Here is a 26428-nt window from a genome sequence, read left to right on the forward strand (position 1 = left end):
GCTTCCCTTGGGGATTCTTCCAGATTAGAATATGGTGTAAGATGCACAGTTATTTTAGTGCATTCCCCTGCCATTACATAGGAGCCCCTTTGATGTGGTGACGGACTGGGAGCCTGGGAAGCCGTCTGAGTCCTGTGATTCGGGCTCAGGTTTTTGGTCAGCCTTGCCCCTGGCCATGACTTTCACAAGTGTTCCTCAGTCTTCCCCTCCCTGTAGTGAGACAGGAAGGCTGGAGGCCTCCCGAGATGGGTATCTCCCTTCCCCAGGCCAGTTAGGACCTGAAAAAACCAGTTAGTTAGACTCTGATAAAATAGCTCCTCCTCAGGCAGGTTGTTAGGAAGAACAGTTGCTCTGGGCATATTTCGAAATGGCTGTGTCTCCTCTCCTCCCCGAGGGGATTTTTCTCTTGTCTTTGCTGCAAGAACCTGGTGTCCTAGAGATAAAATTCACAGAAGTGTGGGATTCCCCCCAACACTGGGTCCCTCTAGGGCAGTGGTTCTCAACCTTTCTAATGCCATGACCCTTTAATACAGTTCCTCATGTTGTGGTGACCCCCAGCCATAACATTATTTTCGTCGCTACTTCATAACTGTAATTTTGCTACTGTTATGAATCGTAATGTAAATATCTGTGTTTTCCGATGGTCTTAGGTGACCCTGCTAGCGGTTCTCAACCTGTGGGTCGCGACCATCGGAAAACACAGATATTTACATTACGATTTACACAGATATTTACATTTGTTTGTGTAAATATAATTATAGTACTAGAAAATGGACAGAGAGCATAAGTCTTCCATGCTTTATATCATGTTGGATTGTCTAGTAATCAACAAATAAAAACGCTTCATGTATTTGATGTCTGTTTCTGCTTTTTTACAGGAGGAACTTTCTGGAATGAAAAATAGGGTACAGGTAGTTGTGCTTGACAATGAGCGGCTCCAACAAGAGTTGAAAGCTCGAAGACAGGAGGAAGCGATGAGGGAACAAACTCTTCTGGATGCATCTGTGAGCGTTTTTAAAAACCACCATTGTATTTTATTTTATTTATTTGTTTTAATATCTTTTTTATTGCTTAAAGTATTAACCACCATTGTATTTTAGTTTGAGTGTTCTCTCCTATCTCCTCCCCGGCCTTCTGAACTGCTTCAATTTTCTCCTTGAAGTTTGGCAAAAGGACTCTGCATATATTTGCTCGGGGCCTTAAACATTAAAATTCCCTGGTGTGGGAGGAAGGCTTAAATGAAATGATGTAGTGATGCCTACACTCTACTCCGGTTTCCTCTCTGAGCTTTCCATTTATGTTTTTTCCGTGTGGAAAGAGCAGGGCTGAAAGCAGGAAGTGTGTTATAGGGGAAGGTCCCTGTTAAGTCCAGAAACTGTTCAGGACTGTCACTTAGATCTCTGTTACATTTCTCTAAGTTTTTCTTTTTTTAAAATATATTTTTATTGATTTCAGAGAGGAAGGAAGAGAGAGAAACATCAATGATGAGAGAGAATCATTGATTGGCTGCTTCCTGCATTCCCCCCACTGGGGATCGAGCCTACAACCTGAGCATGTGCCCTTGACTGGAATCGAACCTAGGACCCTTCAGTCCGCAGGCCGACGCTCTATCCACCGAGCCACACCAGCCAGCGCTCTAAGGAATTTTAATGTTTAAGGCCCCGAGCAAATATATGCAGCGCTTTAAGTTTTTCTCGAGCTCTGGATTCCCAGTGAGCCTAGTGGCCTGAAGGTCCAAGAATCAAACTGGTCTTCTTCCCCTGGTCTCCAGTAACCTAGTTGCTTAGCAAATGCTGTAATTTAAAAAAAAATTATATATTTTTATTGATTTCAGAGAGGAAGGGAGATGGGGAGAGAGGTAGAAACATCCATGATGAGAGATAATCTTACCATGATTGGCTGCGGTCTGCACGACCCCCTCTGGGGATGCAGGCTGCAATCCAGACATGTGCTCTGACTGGGAACTGAACCTTGACCTCCTGGTTTATAGGTTGACACTCAACCACTGAGCTATGCCGGCCGAGCTGCAAATGCTGTAATTTTAAAGGACTTTCAAATATGGCTTTAACCCCATGGGCCCTCTGTTTATTGGCAATTTGAGAAGAATCACCTATATGAGCAGTTCTTGGTCTTCACTGTGAAAACAACAATCAGTTTGCTTGCTTTTAGATGGTGTAGATCCTGAGCTCCATCCCCTGAGAGTCTGATTCGGTTGGTCTGGGTGGAGTCTCTGAGTTAAAAATACAGGATTTTGACAGGTTGAGTCTTTGAGTTAAAAATAGGAAATTCTGACAAGTTGCCCAAGTGGTTCTAATTTCAGAGGACCACATTTTGAACAACAGTGGACTACATGGGCTCTGTAATTCTTGGGATGATATTTAAATCGTGTTTAAACTTAGTATCTCCTACGACTTGTCACACAGATACTTGTGCCTTGAACATGTTTTCCAGTCTTGCGCTGGGATGCAGTTAATCAGAGCTTGTTCTGCTTTTTGAGACAAAGTCAGCTTTCCATGGGGAAGTTTTGACACTTGCCTGTTGCAGCTTTACTTTGCAAGGGCGTTTGGTGGTTTTGGTATAATTGTCTTTAGTAAATTAATTCTGTTAAGAAAAAAATATGTCTTCGTGTTTTACCTCGGTGCCCGCTAGTTCTTGTTTGTGAATTGTTGGGTTTATTTTATTATTTTATTTCCCTGGTCTGAGGTTTCATTTATAATCCTTGACTTCTGTGTGTTAGAATTTGCTATTTAGAAGTAGCTGATTGTGTTGACTTTGAATAATGAAGTGAGCTGATTAGTATTTCAGGTTATTTTTCTGCAATTGCATTTCAGTTTATGATCAGCAATTTTCTCTCCATTGTATGTCTTTTTCTAAATAATTATATCATTGTACTATTAATATAAGTAGTTAAAATTCCATCTTAGTTGATTACTATTTTATTTTTTAAAATATATTTTTATTGATCTCAGAGAGGAAGGGAGAGGGAGAAAGAGATAGAAACATCAATGATGAGAGAGAATTATTGATCGGCTGCCTCCTGCACACCCCCTGGGTGTCGAGCCCGCAACCCAGGCATGTGCCATGACCAGGAATCGAACCCTGACCTCCAGGTTCACAGGTTGGGGCTCAACCACTGAGCAACACTGGCCAGGCAGTTGCTTATTATTTTAATATCAATTTGAAGATGACGCAGCCATACAAAAAGTACTTAGAAGTAGCTCATTTAAATATATGTATATTTAACAGCTATCTATATATTCTTTTGCTTTCCTTCCAGATGTGTAGACCCTTGGCAAACAGTGACTCCATTATTCATCGTTTTCAGTATTTAGACAGTGGCCAAGAAGTGGGAGGAGGGGAAGTGAAGGGAGAAAGGAACTTAGGCCGACAAGTGAATCAGAGGGCAAGAGAAGTGAGTAATGCAGAAGGGGAAGGAAACGATGGTAAAGCACATGTGCTTGGCCGTGTGAGCAAAGGAGACCTGCTGAAGCAAACTCCGGCCGCAGTGAGCGAGAGAGCAAACTCCTGGAGAGGGTTTGTTTTTTCTACGCATTCCATGAGCTACAATGTAATGCAGATGGTGCTGCCATAGTTGCAGATGTGCCAGGTGACCTGGAGATCTAGTTAATGGTAGTTATCGGTGTTTTTTTGTTGTCCCAGTATTGTCACCCCCGCTTTTCACTCGTGTACGTGAATTGAGGCATTTCAGCAGCCTATGCATGCTGAAAATTAAGCAAAATATGTCACCCAGCCAAGGTGGCTCAGTGTTCGAGCATCAACCTAGGAACCAGGAGGTCATGGTTCGATTCCTGGTCAGGGCACATGTCTGGTTCCGGGCTCAATCCCCAGTAGGGGGCGTGCAGGAGGCAGCCGAGCAATAATTCTCTCTTATCATTGCTGTTTCTATCTCTTTCTCCTTCTCCCTTTCTCTCTGAAACAATAAAAATATATTTAAAAGAAGAAAAAAGAAAGAAAAATATGTTGTAATATAAAGGAAGCTTTTTAGAGTATCTTAAATGTAAACAGATCAAAAGATAGGAGCTTCCTTTTTTCCTCTGAACTCTTTTTAATGCGTCTATTGCCATGTAGATGGTAGATCTTGCCAAAGCCCTTGGTGGTGGATTGGAATATAGATTTTCAGTGCTTCTTAAGGCCTTCTTTTGAAGAATAATTTAAATGGTTGTGTAGCAATAATTAATATTTATTGATGACTGTATGGTTCTAATGGTCCAAGTACTATAACAAGCACTTTATTTACATTATATTATTTCAGTTTTACATTAGCCACCCAGACACTGTCATTATGTCTATTTTCAGATGAGTCAACTGAGGTACACAGTGGTTAAGTAACAAAGGAACTGGTCTAATGTCACAAAGCTAGAAAACAGCAAAGCTAGGACTCAAACATGACCCCCGATCCGTCCGCCTGGCCTGGAAGTGTTCTACCTGTTTGCAGAAAGTAGGAATAGCTTTTCAGTATCGAACCAAGCCATCTGAGCTCTTAGCACAGTGTGTGGACATGGTGGGTATAACACGGAAATGTGTGCAGTAATCTCCCCTTCCGGGAGAATATGGAACAGAAGCTCAGAATTCTACTTTGTGGGAATGCCATTTGCCGCATTCTAGCATGATCGGACACGGCAGCATGGTTCTGTGTGTGGGGCCCTGTCCTGTCTGGTGGGTACACCGTATTCAGTGGCCCCTAGCAGGAGTTCAGTTATCATTTGTTGAGTTAATACTGTAACACACATTAAATTACGCAGATCTGGGGGCTGCTGCTGTCACTGAGTGTGAGAGGGTACTGGAGGTGGAAGACTGACGAGATTCCATGCGGGGACCTGTTTTGTTTTTCCATTAACGTTGAGCCAATATTTAACGATGTTTCAAATGAAAAGCCAGGTATCTGGCATATTTTTTTAAATATATTTTTATTGATTTCAGAGAGAAAAGGAGAGGGAGAGAGGGATAGAAATATTAATGATGAGAGAGAATATCATGGACCGGCTGCCCTCCTGCACGCCCCACACTGGGGATTGAGCCCACAACCCGGGCATGTGCCCTGATCGGGAATGGAACTGTGACCTCCTGGTTCATAGGTCTACGCTCAACCACTGAGCAATACTGGCCGGGCTGGCTTCTTTTTTTAAATTATAAGTGTTTTTTTTTTTGGAAATATGAGTTTGCATTCACACATGGTATCAGTTGACTGGAACTGGTAGTGGCTGCTGCATTTGGAGGGTCCCTACCACTCCTTTGTTTGCAGACATGCAGGCTACATGTCAGTTCTGTTTGTCACCATGCGTGTTTTACTCATTGAAGGTAAATGTTTTTCTGGAAAGGCAGAAGAGCATAGTGGTTTAGGGCATGGACTCTGGAGCCAGATGGCCAGGGTTCGGATCCTAGCTAAGCCACATATTAGCTAACTTCCTACCTCTGAAAGTCTTAGAAACCTAGTTACTCTACGTGACTCAGTTTCCTCATCTGTAAAATGAAAATAATAATGAAACTTGTGGGATTGTCGTAATGATGAAATGAGTTACTACATGTGAAGCACATAAACATTGTCAGGCACGTAGTAAACATCGTATGATCTAACAGCTATTATTAGTCATGCCTTTGTGTAACGTGGAAAGCTAAAGGCAAAGTGAGGAGGGCTGTGTTTCAGGAGTAAATTCATCTCTTGACTGCCCTGACATCCAGCCTTCTCTGCTCATACACATTACTGCCTGTACCCGTAGGGACTTGACTTTGGGGTGCTTGTTGTGGAATATGACTCTGCTAGCCTGAAGATATAACACGATTATTGATTTGTACTTGAGAAGCATTTGCTCTTTAAATTCTTTCATCACAGATTAGAATCAGCATTCCACCCTAGCTGGTTTGGCTCAGTGGCGAGAGCACGGGTGGGCAAACTTTTTGACTCGAGGGCCACAATGGGTTCTTAAACTGGACCGGAGGGCCGGAACAAAAGCATGGATGGCGTGTTTTGTGAACTAATATAAATTCAAAGTAAAGGAGCGGAGGGGAGAGCAAGAGAACCAGATAGAACAGCCGGATCCGGCCCGCGGGCCATAGTTTGCCCACGGCTGGTAGAGCGTCGGTCTACAGACCAAAGGGTCCCGGGTTCGATTCTGGCCAAGGGCATGTACCTTGGTTGCAGGCTCCTCGCTGGCCCGCACCCTGGACAGGGCTCATGCAGGAGGCAACCAATCGATGTGTTTCTCTCACATCCATCTTTCTCTTTGTCTTTCCTTCTCTCTTCCACTCTCCTTAAAAATCAATGGAAAAAATCCTCAGGTGAGGATTAACAAAAAAGAAAAAAAAGAATTAGTATTCCATTGGTAAAGCATGCATGTTGATGTAAAGGGCAATGTTGATTGCAATTACTGGCACATTTTATTTTAGGGAAACATGCAGAATTCTTGGATGACAAGAGGTGAGGATTCTGGAGTTCAGGAAGCTGTCAAGAAATCATTTTCCCACGGCGATGCAGACATGATCAAGACCTCTGCTGGTGAGGCTGAGAAATGGAAGCTAGAACTGGTGAGTATTTGGAGCTTTTCTGTTTAGGCATCTACTTTTTTTGTAGTTTTTTATTCTGGGAAATATACAAAACATAAGATTTAGCATTTTAATACTTTAAAATTTAACATTTTAACTGTAGAGCTCATTTGCATTAAGTACAGTCAGTGTTGTGCAACCATTGACACTATTTTCAGAACTTTTTCGTCATCCCTCACTCCCCGAAAGCTAATCAGTATCTTGATTTTTATGAAAATTGCCTAAGCACGATCCTTAAACATTCCAGTTGATTTTTGCCTGTTTTTTTTAAACATTATGTAAATGGGGTCACACAGTATGTTTTTTGTGTGTCTGGCTTATTTTATTCAACATTATGTTTGTTAGGTTCATGCAAGCTGAATGTGTGGAAGTCTGTTCATTTTCATTGGGGGGTCTACTATATGAATATACTACAGTTCATTCATCCATTCAACTATTGATGGATCTTTGTATTGTTTCCAGTTTGGGGCTATTGTGAAAATGGCTGCTATGAGCAATGAAGCTCTGAATATATGTCTATGGTATGCATTGCACACAGTTATGTTGGGAATGTACTTTGAAGTGGAACTGTTGGTCCTAGGGTATGTGTGTATAGTATGTGCAAACTGAGATTAGGGCAAACTTTTCCAAGGTGGCTTTGATCAGTTTAGACTTCTACCAGCAGCATATGAGTGATACTGTTGCTCATATTCGTGCCAACAGATTATATTGTCAGGTTTTCAGTGGGCATGTAGTGCTATCTTATTGTTATTTTGTTTGCATTTCTCTCATTACTCATGTGATTGAATATCTTTGATATGTTTATTAGTCATTTGACAGCCTCTTTTGTGAAGTGCTTGTTCAAATATTCTACTCCTTATTTTGAGTCACCTGACATTGTGTTTTGAACTTCTTTATATATTGTGGATACAAGCCCTTTGTTGGTTATATCTGTTATAGGTATATTTTCCCATTCTGTGACTTGCCTTCTAACTTTTGATAGTTTTCTTCCTTTCTCCTTCCCCTCCCCACTCTTCCCCTCCCCTCCCCTTCCCTCCACTCCCCTCCCCTCCCCTCCCCACTGTTTTGCTCCCCTCATTTTTAAGTTCTCATTGCTGGTATAAAGAAAAGCACACACTTTCATTTTTGTATTTTGACTGACCCCACTTTCTTTTGATTAGTGTTAGCATAGTATATTTTTGCTGTCCTGTTACTTTTAACATATTTGTGTCTTTATATTTAATGTGGGTTTCTTGTGGCGAACATATAGCGGAATTTGCTTTTTTATACCATCTAACTATATTTGCCTTTTAAATGTGATTATTTATACACCTGGGTTTAAATTCACTATCTTGCTATTTGGCTTCTTTTATATATTTTTTAAACCTTTATTGTTGAGAGTATTACAGATGTTTCCCCTCCCCTTTTTCCCTTGCCCCCACCGTCCAGTTCCTGTCCTGCTCTAGTCCTTCACTGCCCTATTGTCTGTGTTCATGGGCAGTGCATATGGGCATATAAGATCTTTGGTTAATCTCTTCCTGCCCCTCTCCCCCCGACCCCTCTCCTCCGAGATTCATCAGTCTGTTCAATGTTTCCATGCATCTGGTTCTATTTTATTCATCAGTCTAAATCCAGGATTATTGTTTTAAACATATTTTTATTGATTGATTTTTAGAGAGAGAGGAAGGGAGAGGGAGAGAGATAGAAACATTGTTGAGAAAGAACATTGATTGGTTGCTTCCTGCACGCCCCTTATGAGGGATCGAGCCTGACAACCTGGGCATGTGCCCTGACCGGGAATCGAACCAGCCACCTCTTGTTGCATGGGACAATACTCAACCACTAAGCCATACCGGCTGGGCTAAACCCAGGATTATATTTAATGACTTTTTCTCCCCATAGCTATTCAATGATAAAATTCTGTCAATTTTTTTTTTATATAGCTCTCTACTAAATTCTTTCTTTTGTTTTTTTTTGGGTTTCTTTTGTTAATCCTCACCCGAGGATATTTTTCCAGTGATTTTTAGGGAGAGTGGAAGAGAGAGGGAGAGACAGAGAGAAACATTGACGTGAGAGAAACACATGGTTGCCTCCTGCACGAGCCCTGACCAGGGCCCGGGCTAGAGAGGAGCCTGCAACCGAGGTACATGCCCTTGACCGGAATCGAACCCGGAACCCTTTGGTCCACAGGCTAATGCTCGATCCACTGAGCCAAACCGGCTAGGGCAAATTCTTTCTTTTTTATCTTTGCTGCTTGATTACGCTTGTTCACATGTTTATCTCTTACCTATGCGTTTGCCATGACTTTTTATTGGTCTCCCTTTTCCCACACTTGAGCGATTTAAGATTCAAATCTGATCAAGAGTTTTCAGTGCCCATCCAAAGCCTCTGCTGTGCGGAGACCACGTGAGCCGTCTCAATAAAGGTCTTACTGCTTTTATACTGTCCGTGGCCCGCCTACTGGTTAGCCATCTCTGCGCACTCTCCCCCTAGGGTCTCACTTCTCCAGCCCCTGTGCCTTTTGCTTTATAGGAAATGAGGCTTTTATGTCATGAAGTTTCCGCTGCTTCTCTCTGGTTGAATTACAAATTCCTGTAATTTTACCTTCTGTATGCCTTGCTAGCATAAATTACATAGAAGTATAATTGAATGCTCATCTGTCTTTCTGTTCCTTCCCAGACTCTAAGTTCCTTGAGGGGTCTTCATCTCAGATACCCAAATATATTGGTTGAATGCAAGAATAACAAGCAGGGGCTTGTAGAGTTTGATTGATCATCATGTGATTAACAGCTTGCCTTCATCATTCATCCAGTTGTCTGTCATGCACACATATCTAGTCTATGCATATTTATTGTATGTGAAATATATAGCAATCTCAATAGGGCATTCCAGTAAGGATGGATCTTTGTCTCTTTGTCCTCATTGACCTTGTTGGTTATAATTGGTTTTTCCCAGCATCACACTTTTAAAACATATATATATATATTATTGATTTCAGAGAGAAAGGGAGAGGGAGAGGGAGATAGAAACAATGATGAGAGAGAGTCATGGATTGGCTGTCTCCTGCATGCCCCACAGTGGGGAGCAAGCCCACAACCTGGGCATGTGCCCTGACCGGGAATCCAACAGTCATCTCCTGGTTGATAGGTCAGTGCTCAACCACTGAGTCACGCCAGCCGGGCCCAGGGTCACACTTTTTAAAGAAAGACCCGATTTGTGCAACTTTGAAAAAAACTTTTTTGTCAGTAATTACCATTTTATGACTCAGTAGTTCTGTGCAGGTATCCATTCAATACACTGAGTGGCCAGATTATTATGATCTTTGAACTCATAATAATCTGGCCACTCAGTGTATATCCTGTATAATAAAAGGCTAATATGCAAATTGTCCCCTCGACCAGGAGTTCGACCAACAGGCAGGCCGGCCAACCGCCCATGTCCCCTCCCCCTGGCCAGGCTGTCCAGATCCCACCCATGTATGAATTCATGCACCGGGCCTCTAATACACACACACACACACACACACACACACACACACACACTGAGTGGCCAGATTATTATGCGTTCAGAGATCATAATAACCTGGCCACTCATTGTAAACACAGACATTTTTGGTGGAATAGGGAAAGTGTTTCCTGAGAGAACACATTCTTTTTCTTCCTGGGAAACAGGTCGAGTTTAATATTAGTAATTAAAATTTGCTTACAAAACACAGGATACAGAAGAAATGTACTTTTTTTTTTCTTTTCTAAAGGAGAAGCTGAAACTTACTTATGAGCAAAAGTGTGAAATCCTGGAGTCTCAATTGAGGGTTTTGAGGTAAAGTATCATCATCCATGGAAAGACATAGCAAAAGCGTAATGAGCTTGAAATATACTGGAGTGTTTGCCGAAATCCCAGTTTAGTCACTTTAAGAAGTACCTGACGCCATTTTGCTTGCAACACCAGACATTTTCTCACCTTGTTAAAGGGTAAGGGGGAATAAAACGGTGAGGTCCTTTCTCAAATGTGATTTCAAATCACTGGAACTAACTTATAAGTTTTGTTCTTTCATCAGTTGTAAAATATTTGTGTTTTCTGTTAGAAATAAGACTCGCTAGCTGCTCTTAGAGAAATTAAGCTTTCAAAATAGTAAAAATAAATCACTCCAGTTTTCAAATTACATGTAAGAGATTTTTTGGTTATCTAGTTTTCTTCATTTAATTTTAGCATTTCAACAATACTATAATAGTTTGAGTATTTTTGTATACATGGTGAATTTGTGTATATATAATGAGTTTTCATGTATTTTTTATATGTTTTCAAAAATCCCAATAAAACCTATATATTATAGATTAACCATTATTGATTTATTAGATATTTATTGTCCAAGAATTTAAGTGCAATGTTCTTTGTTTTGAGCTAGAAAGTTGTTTCTTATACAAAAAGATACCAGGAATTATTTTTTGTATGTTAAATATTATTTTAAACAATTACTATTGTAATTGTAAACAATAGTAATTGTTTAAAATAATATTTAACATACAAAAAATAATTCCTGGTATCTTTAAAACACTTTTATTTTAATACTTTTATTTTATTTATTGAAATGCTTTTAATGAATAAATTATTTTAATAGTCCAATTTGAAATAAAATTTTAAGTCTTGAGTCCATGTATTGTCTAAGACAAAACTAGAGTAATACTAAGAACCAGAACACACGGCTTTCCCTGTACATGTTATTGTACACTTATCTTTAAAAAAATATTTGTATGGATTTCAGAGAGGAAGGGAGAGGGAGAGAGAGAAACATCAGTGATGAGAGAGACTCATTGATCAGCTGCCTCCTGCACACCCCCTACTGGAGATTGAACCCACAACCCAGGCATGTGCCCTGACCGGAATCGAACCGTGACCTCCTGGTTCATAGGTTGCTGCTCAATCACCGAGCCACACCAGCCGGACTTGTTCACTTATCTTAACATAATTGTATGCTTTCCATTCCTTATTCTTTATTAATGATTTCTGCAGAGATTTTTACTTTTTTATGAAGAAACTTAAGGTTTAAGAAATGGTCTTATTTTGCCCTTCATCTTTGTTATATTTTTATATATTGTGTTTTGATTCTTTAGTTTTTAAAATTATTCATTTCTAACTCATATTTATGGTAATGTGATTTATTTGGTCTCATTAGAATTCAAATATGCTCTTTAATTACATTAATACACCACCTTACACTGAACTAGACTCTGCTCCCTGCATCCTTCTGTTTCTTTATTTTCTTGTAATAATATTTAAGATTATTAATAGCGGCATTTTCTTAAAGAAAGAAAACAATTCGCTACTCTCAGAAACTCTGGCTTTAAGGGAACTATTTAATTTTACACTTATTCCTTGCCATTCTGCGTAACCAGAACCACATGAGTGTTTCGAACTTGCACCTGTCACAGAGTCAGGGAGGCCCTTTTCCTTCGACCTTTTCTTTTTTTTTTTTTTTTTTTTTAATATATTTTTTATTGATTTTTTTACAGAGAGGAAGGGAGAGGGATAGAGAGTTAGAAACATCGATGAGAGAGATACATCGACCAGCTGCCTCCTGCACACCTCCCACTGGGGATGTGCCCGCAACCAAGGTACATGCCCTTGACCGGAATCGAACCCGGGACCCTTGACGCTCTATCCACTGAGCCAAACCGGTTTCGGCTCGACCTTTTCATAAAGCCTTTGGAAGTCAGACTTCCTCTTCGGGACACTTAACAGGAAACTTATGCCCGAGATATTATTATCTTGGGAATAGGGCAAGACCAGCTCCATTTATTTTCCGATTTCAGACGTTGTGAGATTAGCTTTTTCATCTCATTGCCTGTGGTTCCCCCCCTGCCCCCCCGCACCGGCTGCCTGAAAGCCCCAGGTCCTGAGAGGTGAGGCACCGTGCGATGGCCAGGTGTCTTAATGATCGGCTCCTCCTCTGTGAAGTGAGCAAGTTGGGACAGCTATAGGAATACAAACTGGCAACATGAAGTAGACTAAGCCAGCCCAGCCTGTGTGGCTCAGTGGTTGAGCATCAACCTATGAACCAGGCGGTCATGGTTCAATTCCCAGGTCAGGGCACATGCCCAGGTTGTGGGCTTGATCCCCAGTAGGGGGTGTGCAGGAGGCAGCCGATCAATGATTCTCATCATTGATGTTTCTATCTCTTTCTCCCTTCTTCTCTGAAATCAGTAAACATAATTTTTCTTTTTTTAAAAAAGAAAGAAAGGAGACAAAGCCAGAGGTAAAGTGTCTGCCTTCAGCCTCCCAAGAACTTAAGGGCAACGTTCTCCTTCCTGAGCTGGGAAGTTTCTTTTTATTCACCAGGAAGCTCCGTTGCCCAAGGTGACTTTGCAAAACTTGGAGAAAAACATCGTCCAAGGATAATCCCTTCAGGTCAAAACAAACAGCCCCCCTATTTCTCAGCCCCCCCCCCTTATTTAGCCAGCTGCCTATTTCCAGCTAATGCCTGCTGCTTATGAAATCCTAAGCCTGGCAGGTTCCACATAACTTCCTCCATAGCCCACTGTCTCTCACGACTGCTCTTCGTAGAACTTTGTGGTTAGAAAACTTTTCAATGTGAGGAAACATGGACAGTAATATTTATATTACTGTAATTATTTATATCACAGTAATAATGTCCTTTATGTGATCCTCCTGTAAGGAACTCTTCATCAATTTTAAGAGGTTAACACTTGAAATTGGATATTGCCCTCAATTCAAGGATGTTGTGTTAAGTCACCCAAACCCTCTGTTAGACGGAACTATTTAGAATTTGCATTTGTAGTTTTACGTTTGTTCTGTGGGTCATAGAGTGTAATAGAGTGGGGTCCTAAGAAAGGAGAGCCAGTATCACCCGCAGATGAATTTTACGAGAACTTGGGCTAATTATTTAATATATTCAGGTCTCATTTTATTCAGAGAGCCAATTAGGATAATCACACCTCGAATTCCGGGTTGTGGTAAGACTTCATATGCACTCGGGACACCTCAAAGGTTCTCACCCATAAATAATAGGAATAGTTATGACTCTGCTGATGCATTGGGAAGTCCTGTAGCCACTTAACTGAATTCTTCTCCCCTTCTTTTTAGGAAAAATTTAGCCGAAAGTCAGAAAAATTGTGAAGATCTTAAAGAGCGGCTAAAGCACAAAGAGTCTGTCCTTGCTGCCCAGGTTTCTAACCGAGTCGGTGGTCTTTGTGTGAAGTGCGCTCAGCATGAAGCTGTTCTTTCCCAGACGCACAGCAATGTCCACATGCAGACCATAGAGAGGCTGACTAAGTAAGTGCGCCTCGCCCTGTGGAGCCTTCGGGAGCACGGAGCGTTGTCTTTCCGGGGCATCGATTCCTCTGTCCCGTGCTAAATCCCTAACCTGTGGTTCATGCAAAGCCTCAGGTCAAATGGGTTTTAAAGGGGTCCTTCAGCCCGGGCTGGTGTGGCTTAGTTGGTTGGTTGTCCCATGCACTGAGAGGTTGCTGCTTCGATTCCCGGTCAGGGCACATGCCTGGGTCGAGGGTTCAGTCTCCAGCAGGATGTGTGTGTGTGTGTGTGTGTGTGTGTGTGTGTGTGTTAGCGTGCGTGCACACACACACGTGTGCAGAAGGCAGCTGATGGATGTTGATGTTTCTCTCTCATTGATGCTTCTCTCTTCCTTTTCCTCTCCCTTCCTAGCTCTCTCAAAAATCAATAAAAACACATTTAAAATAAAAACTAAGAAGAAAAGATTCCTTCATGGAGCTTTCTTGAAAACAGAATAAATGAGTTCTGCCAACTGTGGGTAACATGGACAAACCGTTTTCTCTCTCTAGGTTTCAGTCTCATTTGGAAGTGAGAAGATTGAAGTAGAGGGCCGTTACAGTTCTGTTCATTTCTCTGGCTCTGTAATTGCAAATCCAGCACTGCTCTGGACAAACTGAGCTTGAGAGGAATTCCTCACTGCCACCCTATGTTGGATTTGCTGCTGTAGCTTAGGTGGAGTGAGTTATTGGCCTGCCGTCATCACGTGCCCGTGTGAGAAGTATCCTGAGTGCACTGGACGAAGGTCCCACTGCGTCCACTATTAATTAATATTCCAGGACGGGCTAAGGGCAAGTGGCAGTGAGGTTTTGTGTAATCACATTTTATCTGGGCTGAGACCCAGCGGCTCTCTGCCTGCATCTACTTTTGTTCTGTTGTCACTACTTTTCCTGTGAACATTTTATTCCTTGGAAGTTGAGCGTTATTATCTATAATAATAAAAGCGTAATATGCTAATTAGACTGGACAGCCGAACGACCTTCCAGACATCATTCCGGATATCCTTCTGGACGAAGCTGTGGCAGTGGGGGGTGAGGCAGAGGCAGTTAGGGGCGATCAGGCATGCAGACAGAGGCGGTTAGGGGTGATCAGGCAGGCAGGCAGAGTGGTTAGGGGTGATCAGGCAGGCAGGCAGAGTGGTTAGGGGTGATCAGGCAGGCAGGCAGAGGGGGTTAGGGGAGATGAGGCAGGCAGGCAGAATGGTTAGGGGCGATCAGGCAGGCAGGCGAGTAATTATGGATGATCAGGCAGGCAGGCAGGCAGGCAGGCAGAGGGGTTAAAGGTGATCAGGAAGGCAGGCAGAGTGGTTAGGGGCGATCAGGCAGGCAGGAGAGTGATTAGGTGTGATGAGGCAGGCAGGCAGAGTGGTTAGGGCCGATCAGGCAGGCAGTTAGGCTAGCAGTCACTTAGGAATTAGATTCTCACTCGGCCCTATAGTTCGTTGTATCTATTCTTACATTTCATCGCTTAGCCTCTTAAAATAAATGTCAGCCTTCTCAGCTCAGTTTTCTGCTTTGTCAGCATGTCAGGGCTCATGTTCTACTTTGATAAGAGGACCCAGTGGAAGGTCTCTGCTTGTGTTGTCAATGAAAATCTTTGTGTATCTGACCCCCTGGCCTAATCGGGTGTTCATCTTCTTTCACTTCTTCATGCAGGAGAATTTTGAGTTTGTTCTGCCTTTGAAGAGTTTCCAGCTTTTGGTAGGTTAGAGTTCTGTCTTTATGCAGAACGAGAAGCATGACCCCTCCATGAGCTGTATTTCCTGCATGACTTTAACATGGCATTTGAAAAACATATCCCACCGGGGACAAATCTAGTCTCCTGGCCTCTGCTGGAGACATGGTCTGGGGATAGCAGCTTTAAGCTGCTGGGTCGATCTGTTAAGCACGTAGTGAAGTGAGTGTATGACACAGGAATGACATGGGCGCTTGAAAAGGAGAGCAGACCACCCGTGTGTTTGTGGTGTTTTGTGAGGGCTTCAGGGACTTTCTGGAGAGTGTACTTAGCTGCTGGTAACACTGGATTTATTTGAAATGTTGATCGAAGTCCTGATGTGTCTGAGCTTCTGCCTTTCATTATGCCACAAGGTAGGTCAGAGCGACGATCATCTCTTTTTCCTGCTTTACCATCAAAATGCCTTTCCCATCAAGATGGAGCTTCTTGTATTAAATTTCTTGCTGCTGCTCCTGCGGCCTTAGGGAAGTTTCACTGCTCAGAGAAGAAATGATTACCACTGCACTATCCTGGGCCTCTTGTGCAGCTCGTGATTTGGGGGCGGGTCGTCCGTAATGTTCTGTAAACTTGGCTTTGAAAGACCCTGGCAGGGACTTCCCAGAAATGAGGAACAAGGAAAGGCTGAAGTCAGCCTTCCAGACTTGCTTTTTAAAAGCAGTGACAGTACTTATTAATGATGCTCTATAATGCTTTAAACTGGCAGTAACTGTGGCCTAACTTGGTTGGGCATTAAAGGCATTTCTTAGGCACTCGGTCGTTCAGGATGAAGCTCATACATATCAATACATATATATCAGACCGAGTCTCTCTTTTCCTTATTTCAAACATTTGGCCCAGGTTATTCATGGGCTTGCTCAGTCCGGTTTGCTGAGCCCCTTAAAAACAACATGCCCATTAATCGGGCCCAGAACTGACCCCCATGCTCCTTTTTTTAAACATTGATTTTGGAGAGGAAAGGAGAGAGAGAGAGATAGAAACGTCAGATCAGCTGCCTCCTGCAAAGCCCACACTGGGGATCAGGCTCTCAACCCAGGCATGTGCCCAGTCTGGGAGTTGAACCCTGACCTCCTGGGTCATAGGTCGATGCTCAACCACTGAGCCATGCTGGCCGGGCTGAAAATTCTTTGAACCAGAGCAACTCAGTCATTTATCTTGCAGTTCTAAATAGTCTGTTGACATTTTAAATTTGGGTCATAAAATAGGAGAACTGAGAGGGAGTTTTATGTCACCTCTTACAATGCCTTCCTATGGCCAGATCATGAGTCATTCATTTGTTCTTTTGTTGTTTATTTCCTTGAGCATCTAGTGTGGCAAACCACTCAGCAGAGGATATACTGGAAAGAGGTTAAATGTATTAAACACAAGACGCAAATCTGTTAGGTTTTGATCCTGTTGTGATACGTACACACCCTGGGCTTTTCGTTAATTCTCTCTGTTTGGAACGTTGGCCTTGATGCTGCCGTGGTGCCAGGAACGGGTCAGGGTGCTGGCGAGCAGTCACTGAACTTTCAGTGGGTGTTAGACTTGCTGGCCTTACGAGTGACCTTGTTCTTCTAGAAGGATAGGGTCTCCTCGGACTGCATATTCTCAGTGAGGCCAGTCCCCGTCTGTGTTGGTGCTCATTTAAAAATGTAAATAAATATACATTTAGTTTTGCTTGCATTTAATTTAGTTATCACATAACTAGAATAATTTGCTTTGACTCCCACTTGTTCACATCATCATCGTGTTTAATTATATTTTCTAAAAAGAAGTAACTTGTTTCATTTTCTTTAGAACAAAAACATTACAGTGAATCTTATTTCTCAACTTAAACACATCAGGAAATCTAAAATAAGGTTACCATGCTGTCATGAATTTTATGGTATTTGCAGCAATCTATTCTTTTTTTTTAACAAAAGGAGCTTTTATGAAACTTAGTAATTGTAACTTTGTTCAGTATTACATATTTCTTAAAATATGGCTGTTTTCCAAATACCACAAATAGTTTAAATCATTTTATCTGTTAGAGATCTTTTTAAATGGAGTCACTGGTTAATTCTGAAAGCAGCTCAAACTCAGAGTTTATAATCTTTTAAATCATGACTCAAAGTTTGCTAAATTAAAAAGAAAATCACAGTTGGCTGTGTTCTGCTAGTTTAGAACTTGCCAATGAAAAGGAAATTGCAAGCAATGACTTCAGCCGAACTTGAAACCACAGTTTAAAACTTGAGCTCTTTAACAAAACACACAACACTCCACCTTACAGGTTTTTAACTCTGTGTGTGTAGAACGTTTCCCACCTCACTTTCTCTTTGGTCTGCTGGCCATTCTAACCCAGTGGATAAATTCCCAATGCCCTGGATCCTTTTATGTGGGGTTTATTGAGCTCGTAAGAATGGATCCTCGCTGTTTCTCATGCCAAGGCGCTTGGCTTTCCCTTCACTTCTCTCCCGGAGAAATAGCCTGGCTTGGGGCACTTCTGAGAACTGCTGCAGATGGGGGAGGGGAGGGGGAGGCAATGATGAGACCGTGGGATGTGATTATTACCTCGTGAGTATTACATGGGTGACCAGGGCATTTGAGGGGTTCAACAGTACTTATCCATTGAAAGAAGAAAAGTGTTCATAAGTAGGGGAAAGAATTTAATTGGAAGAGGAGAGTGAAAAAGAGGACTGGGGGTGGGGGGGCAGATACAAAGGAAAAGACATAGCCCGGCCAGCGTGGCTCAATGGTTGAGCATCTACTTATGATCTGGGAGGGCACGGTTCGATTCCTGGTCAGGGCACATGCCCGGGTGTGGGGCGTGCAGGAGGCAGCCGATCAATGATTCTCTCTCATCATGATGTTTCTCTCTCTCTCTCCCTCTCCCTTCCTCTCTGAAATCAATAAGAATATAGTTTTAAAAAAGGGAAAGGACATATATTTGTCCAAGTAGATGAGAGAACTGGCGGTGTAAGCTACCTAAGTTGTCCCTTCTTCATATGTTTACCTCTGCTTTGGGGTGCAGTCCCCAGCTTCTCTACCTTGTTGCTTTGTTTCCTTTTCAAACAAATTTCCCCTTTTCTGGGCCTTCATCTGCATTCCTCAGGGTGCCAGTGTCTCCCCCGTGGTCCTTGTCCAGCAGATGCCGTCCGGCCCGATGCTCCCGCCTCCCTGCTGCCCTGCCACCCCGCGAGTGAGGACAGAGGGCCCTTCTCTGCCTGTGTGCGCTGTGTGCTGGGCTGCCCGCTGGCTCTCTTCTGATGCGTCCTCGGGCTTCTTTCTTCCTGACCTAGGAATGCACTACCATTTGGTCCTTTCTTGCTTTGAATGTCCTTTTTGTGCCGACAGGGAGAGAGATGACCTCATGTCCGCGCTGGTTTCCGCGAGGAGCAGCTTGGCGGATGTGCAGCTGAGGGAGGCGGGCGCCTACGAGCAGGTGAAGTGTGCCATGCAGATGACGGAGGAGGCCAATCTCGAGAAAACCCAGGCAAGTCTAGCAGGGCCAGAGCCAGGCAGCCATCATGGTGCCTCTTGCCCCCTGAGAATGTCTTCCCTTATTCTCCCATAGCTAAACTCTTTTTTCTACACACGTAACGTGAATGCCAATCTGTTAATGTTGACTTTGCTAAATTAAACCAGTTTCCATCGGGACCTCTGCGGATACTCTTCTATTGCTGTCCAGAGAACATGGTACATTGTGGTCAAGGACTTTGAGAAGCTCGTATGCTCAATCTTTTTATTTGATGACTAGAGGCCCGGTGCACGGATTCGTGCACTGGTGGGGTCCCTTGGCCTGGCCTGTGCCCTCTCGAAATCTGGGACCCATTGAGGAATGTTGGAGGCCCAGTGCACTGATTTGGCCCGATCCCTGCAAGCCAGGCCAAGGAACCCCACTGGTGCATGAATTCTTGCACTGGGCCTCTAGTATGCATATAAGATCTTTGGTCAATCTCTTCTCGCCCTCCCTCCTCCCCCCTTCCCCCTTCCCTCTGAGATTCATCAGTCTGTTCCATGTTTCCATGTCTGTGCGTTGCGTTGAGCATCTGCCCCATGGTGGTCAGTGCGTGTCCTAGCTACCAGTCAAACAGTCAAACGGTCGCTTAGGCATATATATATATATATATATATATATATATACATATATAACATTTTTAATGGTGCAAAAACCTTGACACCCATAAGTACATGTTCATGTATAACTAAAGACAAATGTGTTTTTTCCTATACACAGGGAATTTTTATATATAGAGAGGAAGGGAGAGGGAGATAGAAATATCAGTGATGAGAGAGTATCATTGATTGGCTGCCTTCTGCATGCTCCCTACTGGGGATCAAGCCTGCAACCCAGGCATGTACCCTTGGCCGGAATTGAACCTGGGGTCCTTCAGTTCGCAGGCTGAGGCTCTATCCACTTAGCCAACCTGGCTAGGGCTATCCACAGGGAATTTTGAGAACATCCAAATATGCCACAGAGAATAATATATGTGTATATAATAGCATCCTTAGCTATGAGACTAGGTCCACGCTGTATACTAAATCAAGCATGTTCAAAGATAATGACGACGACAGTAAGAATTCTCACTCAGTGACCGGCAGCGCTGCAGGAGCTTTGAATAATAGGAGTTACTGCTGGGTCATTGCTATGTTTGGTGGCCACTACAATCCATGAAAGTCACTCTGTATTCCCTACACACAGTGGCCACACGTAGCTGTGGTGACTGTACCAGACAGCGTGGATACAGACAGAGCATTTCCATCACCACGGAGAGGTCTGGGGGTAGCATTGGTCCAAGCCATATGGCAGCAGCAGTGTTTTCCTCGGACATTGGGCTACTCTGGAGTCACCGCCGTATCCACTTGTCTGTCTATCAAGTTCATCCCACTTCTTCCCAGACTACTGGCCCATCACTCTTTTCATTACGAGTCCCTGTGCCTTCTGAAATGTATGCTCAGTTCTGACCAAACTCCCAAACATACTTTACTGTTTCCTTCAACACAACACTCCTGTTTCTTCATTTGTCCTGACGTCTAGTTGTCCCTCGATCAGATCATGACCCTCAGAGCCTCCATCGAAGGCCCTTTGCCTCTCATTCAACTCATCTGGCGACAGTGGCGGGATCAGCGTTCAACTCACTCCTGACTCCTGTCCCCAGGCCTTCCCTCTGGCACCTGCTTTCAGCTCCCAGTTCTCTTTGAAATCATTGCTGTCTCCTCTCCCTAATTTTAATCAAAGTCACTTCTCACTCTAGTGATGCTCTTTGACACTTTTTTTTTAAAGAAATGCATCCATTTTATTACTTGGGTTGTTAAAATAGTTGTGGTACCTTTGACACTTTTTAAGAGCTTTAGCATCTGACCCTTTTCCCCCTTGTCTTTGTCCAGCGAGGTGGCTAAAGCAAAAATACCGCAGACTGGGTGCTTAAACAACAAACATTATTTCTCGCAGCTGTGGAGGCTGAGAAGGCTGTATCAAGGCACCGGCAGATTCAATGTTTTCTGGGAACCACTTCCTGGTTATAGACCAGCCGTGGGCAAACTGCGGCCCGCGGGCCGGATCCGGCCCGTTCGGCTGTTCTATCCGGCCCGCGGAGCCGAAAGAGCGGAGGGTTCTCTTGCTCTCCCCTCCGCTCCTTTACTTTGAATTTATATTAGTTCACACAAACACTCCATCCATGCTTTTGTTCCGGCCCTCCGGTCCAGTTTAAGAACCCATTGTGGCCCTCGAGTCAAAAAGTTTGCCCACCCCTGTTATAGACAGCCATCTACTCCCTGAATCCTCATATGGTGGGACAGGTGAGGGTGCTCTCTCTGGTCCCTTTTTAAAAAATACATATTTTTATTGATTTCAGAGAGGAAGGGAGAGGGAGAGACAGAAACACCAATGATGTGAGAGAATCATCCATTGGCTGCCTCCTGCACACCCCCAATGGGGATTGAGCCAGCAACCAGGGCATGTGCTCTGACCCGGAATCGAACCGTGACCTCCTGGTTCATAGGTCAATGCTCAACCACTGAGCCACACTGGTCGGGCTGGAGTTCCTTTTTATAATCCCATTCACGAGGGCTCCACCCTCATGATCTGATCACCCCCCAAAGGCCCCACCTCCTAACACCAGCACATTGGAGGGTAGGGGTGAACGTATGGACTTTGGAGGGTCAGAGCTATTCATTCTGCAGCATCTCCACCTTCTCCTCTCGTCAGCCTTAAAGGTTTCAGTATCCATGTTGTAACGTATGTACACCTGGTCCCTACATGGCCCCCCACACTTTGGCTTCCTTGCCCCCGTCCCCCCTGTTCTACTGTAACTCCCACGTTAACCGAAGCATCCCTGAGAACCCCGATTCTGAGCCTGCTCTCTCTGACCCTTCTGCTCCCCGTCCGTTAAACCTACTCGGTGTCCTCATTGCTGCCTTTAGTTGTTCAGCCTCCTCTCGCCTCTCATTTTATCTGCCGCCTCAGGCCCGTCTTCTTCCCTTTCCATTTCAGTGTGAATTTCACAATCCCAGACGGAGCTCATATCCACTGCCCCCAAGTGCTGTGTTCTGGCCTCCTGAATGGCACCTTTGTCCACGGACATGCCCTGCAGGAAGCCTGGATGGCAGCCTCCCCTTCCCACCGGGCTCCAGCCAATCACGACACCGATCTTGGAATTCCTTCCTCACGGTCCCCTTTCTTGTGATCTCTGGGGTGATGAGTCATGAAAGCCTTCTGGCCCCGTCTTCACCTCGTTGCACTGCAGCCAGACGTGGTCTTTCTTAGGCAGATGCCATCGTGTGACTGTCCTTCAGGGATTCCCACCACCCTCTTTGTGTATGAGGTCTGTCATAATATGCTTCCCTTTGCCCTCCAGGGCCACTTCCTGTCACTCCCCTCTCACACCCCGGCCTCCCACAGGCTCAGCACCGTCAGCTGGGCAGGGCAGAGGGTCTGGTGCTGGGGATGGTCACCAGAGTTACCAGACCCTGCTCCGCCTCCAGCCCCGCTGTTCGCCAGCCGGGGGCCTTAGGGCAGGTCACTTCATTCTCTGCCTCAGCTTTCCTCATCTGTAAATGGAAATGCTATCTGACTCATCGGCTTGTTAATGGAACTGTATTTTAGAAGGTATATGTAGGTTATTTTTTTCCTCACCCGAGGATATTTTCCATTCATCTTTTAGACAGAGTGGAAGAGAGAGGGAAAGACAGAGAGAAACATCGATGTGAGAGGAACACATTGATTGGTTGCCTCCTGCACACCCCCTGACCAGGCCCGGGCCTGGGAGGAGCCTGCAACTGAGGTACGTGCCCTTGACTGGAATTGAACCCGGGACCCTTTGGTCCTCAGGCCAACGCTTTATCCACTGAGCCACACTGGCCAGGGCTGTATAGGTTGTTTTGTAGAAACTCTGGCACAAACTGTCTTCTCAGTAGGTGATGGTGGTGGTGATGATGGCTGTGAATTCCCCGATGATGCCGCGTCCTGGCCACTTTGGGTCTTCGTACCTGCCATGCAAATGGTCCTTCCCTCCGCTGGTCATCTTCTCCATTTTCCAGATCTTAGCTTGCGTGCCACTCTCTCCAGAAAACCTCTGTTCCCGTGTCCAGATGTGATGAACTCTTATGTACCTTTATAGCAGTTCCTCTGCCCGGGAACTGGTGACATTCGGGGCTACATAATTCTTTTTTTTGGAGGGTGTCCTACACATTGTAAGATTTTTTTAACTTATTTTTTTATTGATTTTAGAGAGGAAGGGAGAAGGAGAAAGAGAGAAACATCAATGATGAGAGAGAATCATTGATCAGCTGCCTCCTGCATGCCCCCCACTGGGAATGGAGCCCGAAAATGGGGCATGTGCCCTGACTGGGAATCGAACTGTTCATAGGTTAATGCTCAACCACTGAGCCATGCCGGCCTGGCAATTTTAAGATATTTAGCTGCATCTCTGGCCCTACCTACTAGATGCCAGGACCACACCCTCTTCCCGGAGTTCTGATGACCAGAAATGTCTCTCAACATTGCAACGTCCCCCGGGGGAGGGAAAGGGGCAGAATTGTCCCATTTGGGAGCCACTCCTCTTACATCATTCATCCAAATGAATCATTATTGCCTACTTGCCTGTATGCTTCATTAACCTTAACATCTCTGGAAGGAATGTATCCATCTGTACGCTTTTAAATCCCTGGCATCTTGCAAGGTGCTTAGCCCTTAATAGGTGCTCATTAACTATCCCCTGACTAAGGGGATTGCAGTCAGTTCTCACTAACACTCTAGAATTCCTTGATTCTCCTCTTCCCAGTTTACCCACTCTCCCAGCGCCAGGAAAGTGAAGGCCAAGCACCCTGTTTGGTGTCATCACTTTCAGCCCATCAGGCGTTGCTGAAGAAAGCCATCGAACACAGCCCACAGGAGAGTCACCCCGGTCTCCTTCCATGTCACACGTTCCTTTAACAACCCTCACATCCTGTGGCCGGAATTTCACTTCCTTCCTCTCCCAGCCCCGCTCCCAGCCCCTCGTTCTCAGTCCACGACTCACTTTGCTGAGCGCACAGCCATTGAGGAGTCTCCTCAGCACCCTCACTCCTCAGTGTGTCTTCGCCCCCTTTTCCTTGCTTATCCGCTTTCTTATTCCCAAGAAACTAACCTCCTGCCCTCAGTTCTTGATGGCGCCTGCGGGCAGGATTTCAGGGACCCTGGGCTGCTTGTCGTCACTTCTTTCTTTATCTTTCGTCCTTCCCTCATCACTGTTTCCCTCCTCCTCATCTATGTACATCTGTTGTTCTTGTTTAAACCAGCAGGAAGCAGCCTTTTCTCATCAGCTTCCCCTTAACGGGTTACCTGCTCCCCGACATGCAGGGTAGACCTGTGGGTGGCATGAGGGGCAGTGGACGCCCCGCAGCCAGGCTTTCAGCACCTGTAGTCTGTTCCTGCTGCTGCCCTGCCCGCTCAGGGGTTTCCCCACTTCCGGATCCCCAGACCCGTGACCCCAGCTCAGTTCTCATCTGATGCGACCCTACTGTTTTAGAAGCCATTCGCAGAGCTATCCTAACACCATTTCTTTCCCTTGATTGATCAGATATTTTACTCTTGTGGGGCCTCTTTCCATTGCTCTGGTCTCCTTCTCTGAGTCTCTTATAAATCGGTTGACCAAGCCTTCAGTGCAGACCTTCTCAGGGCCTTTCCCCGTGTTCCTGGATGTCCCGGCATGTGTATCTTCTCTCGTGGCCAAACCATGCCCTGCACTGGAACAGCCCCACGTGGTGCCTTCGGCTCTAACAGGCCTCCGGGGCTCAGGCCTCCACTTCCTGTGGCTCCTGGCCCTCTTTCCATGAGTTATACTCCACAGCATCTGACACACCATACACCAGATGACTAGTTCTCTCTACCCGCCTGCCCACCACTCCTTTCCCTTCCCTTTGTGTGCGATTTTTATGCAAAAGGCCAATCAGGGATGTCACAGACCTGACTTTTAAGGCACCATTTTCTGCATTAGCATATCAGATAATGGCATCGCTCTCTCTTCTACCAACAGTCCTTTCCAGTATCTTGGCTTTCCCTGTCCCTCTCTCTTGGCATGTTGTCATGGCCGAGTGCTCCCTCTCTCTTCAGAGCCCCTTACTGGCTATGCCCGCACTTCCATCCCTGTACCCATGCCCTGGTTCCTGGCCTGGTCTTCCCACACTCTTAGGCAACGTATACAGACGATTGCAATAGCCTCCTAAATCCGTCTCCCCCAGGCCTCCTAATTCCTGTGTATCCTCCCGTGATGCCAGAGTCTCTCTGAATGTGACCCCCTGTTCAGGTGCCTCCCCTTTGCAGTGGAACACGGGGCGGACTCCTCAGGGCGACCTTCCAGATCTGCCGCCACACGGCCCCCGCTGACTGTTCTGTCCTCACCTTTCACCGCACTCTTTCACGGGGCCCACAAACGGCCATTCCCATGAACCTATTCATGCCCGACTTTCTGCACCGGATCCACCTGGGAGATGCCTAGTCAAGCCTCTGAGGTGCGACTCCAGTGGAGGTCTTCCCGAGACTTTCCATAGACTCTTCCTCCCCTGTCTTCCCGTTGGTCTGCGTGTCCCTTTGGTGTCTGTGTACATAGCTCTCTCCGCCAAGAGACCGGAAACGTCAGTCTGAGTGGCATCTACCGTTGTATTCCTTACTCGGCCATTTGTGTGAACATTGCACAATGTATGTGTGATGAATTAATGAAAATCAATAATTAACTTTAAATATGAACGTGAAATTTTAGTTAGTGGTTTTAAAAATGTGACAGTTAAGAACTAGAGAGCCTATTCATTTTAAAAAATATTTTTAAAATTGATTTCAGAGAGGAAGGGAGAGGGAGAAAGATATAGAACATCACTGATCAGCTGCCTCCTGCACGCTCCACACTGAGGATGGAGCCCGCAACCCGGGCATGTGCCCTGACTGGGAATCGAACTTGGGGCCCTTTAGTCTGCAGGCCGATGCTCTATCTGCTGAGCCAACCCGGCTAGGGCTCTATAGCATATTTTACTGAATTATTAATAATGCAAGGTTTGATTTCTAAGCAGTTTATAAAATGCAGTGCAAGTCTGCTGGTTTTTTCTCTAAGATGTTAAAACACATTAGTAGTTTTGCTTTCTGAGAATGAAAACTGAGACAACATACATATTTTAATTTTGAAACCAACTACTTTATTAGTGAGCTATGAAATGTTACTTTGTTCTGGTAGTTCCTTGATATTTGGTGCCACCTAGTGTTCGACTTTGCATAATGCATGCAACAGAGTAAAAAAAGTACTTTCATATTATGTATATTCATTTATAGTGGCAGTGAAAACACCTGAGAAATTTAGAAGACAGCAAATTTACAAAAGAGAAAATGACAATTTTGTGCCTATGGATTCCATGCAGAACTACT

General features: G+C 44.5%; 1 protein-coding gene across 13 annotated transcripts in view; it reads left to right on the top strand.

Moving 5' to 3' along the window:
- The window catches only part of SDCCAG8 (SHH signaling and ciliogenesis regulator SDCCAG8), a 199657-nt gene that overhangs the window by 17819 nt on the left and 155410 nt on the right, over window positions 1-26428 (top strand). For all 13 annotated transcript variants that reach the window (XR_013959602.1, XR_013959603.1, XR_013959604.1 and 10 more), the window contains 5 exons: window positions 879-1004; window positions 6406-6543; window positions 10295-10359; window positions 13642-13830; window positions 18892-19030. Coding sequence is in view for 10 of the 13 variants with exons in the window: in XM_080650996.1 (XP_080507122.1) it covers window positions 879-1004; window positions 6406-6543; window positions 10295-10359; window positions 13642-13830; window positions 18892-19030 (657 nt within the window). In the remaining 3 variants the exon portion in view is untranslated. The remainder of the gene's footprint in view (window positions 1-878; window positions 1005-6405; window positions 6544-10294; window positions 10360-13641; window positions 13831-18891; window positions 19031-26428) is intronic.

The sequence above is a fragment of the Plecotus auritus genome (genome assembly GCF_963455305.1).
Source record: "Plecotus auritus genome assembly, chromosome: 14".
Lineage (NCBI taxonomy): Eukaryota > Metazoa > Chordata > Mammalia > Chiroptera > Vespertilionidae > Plecotus > Plecotus auritus.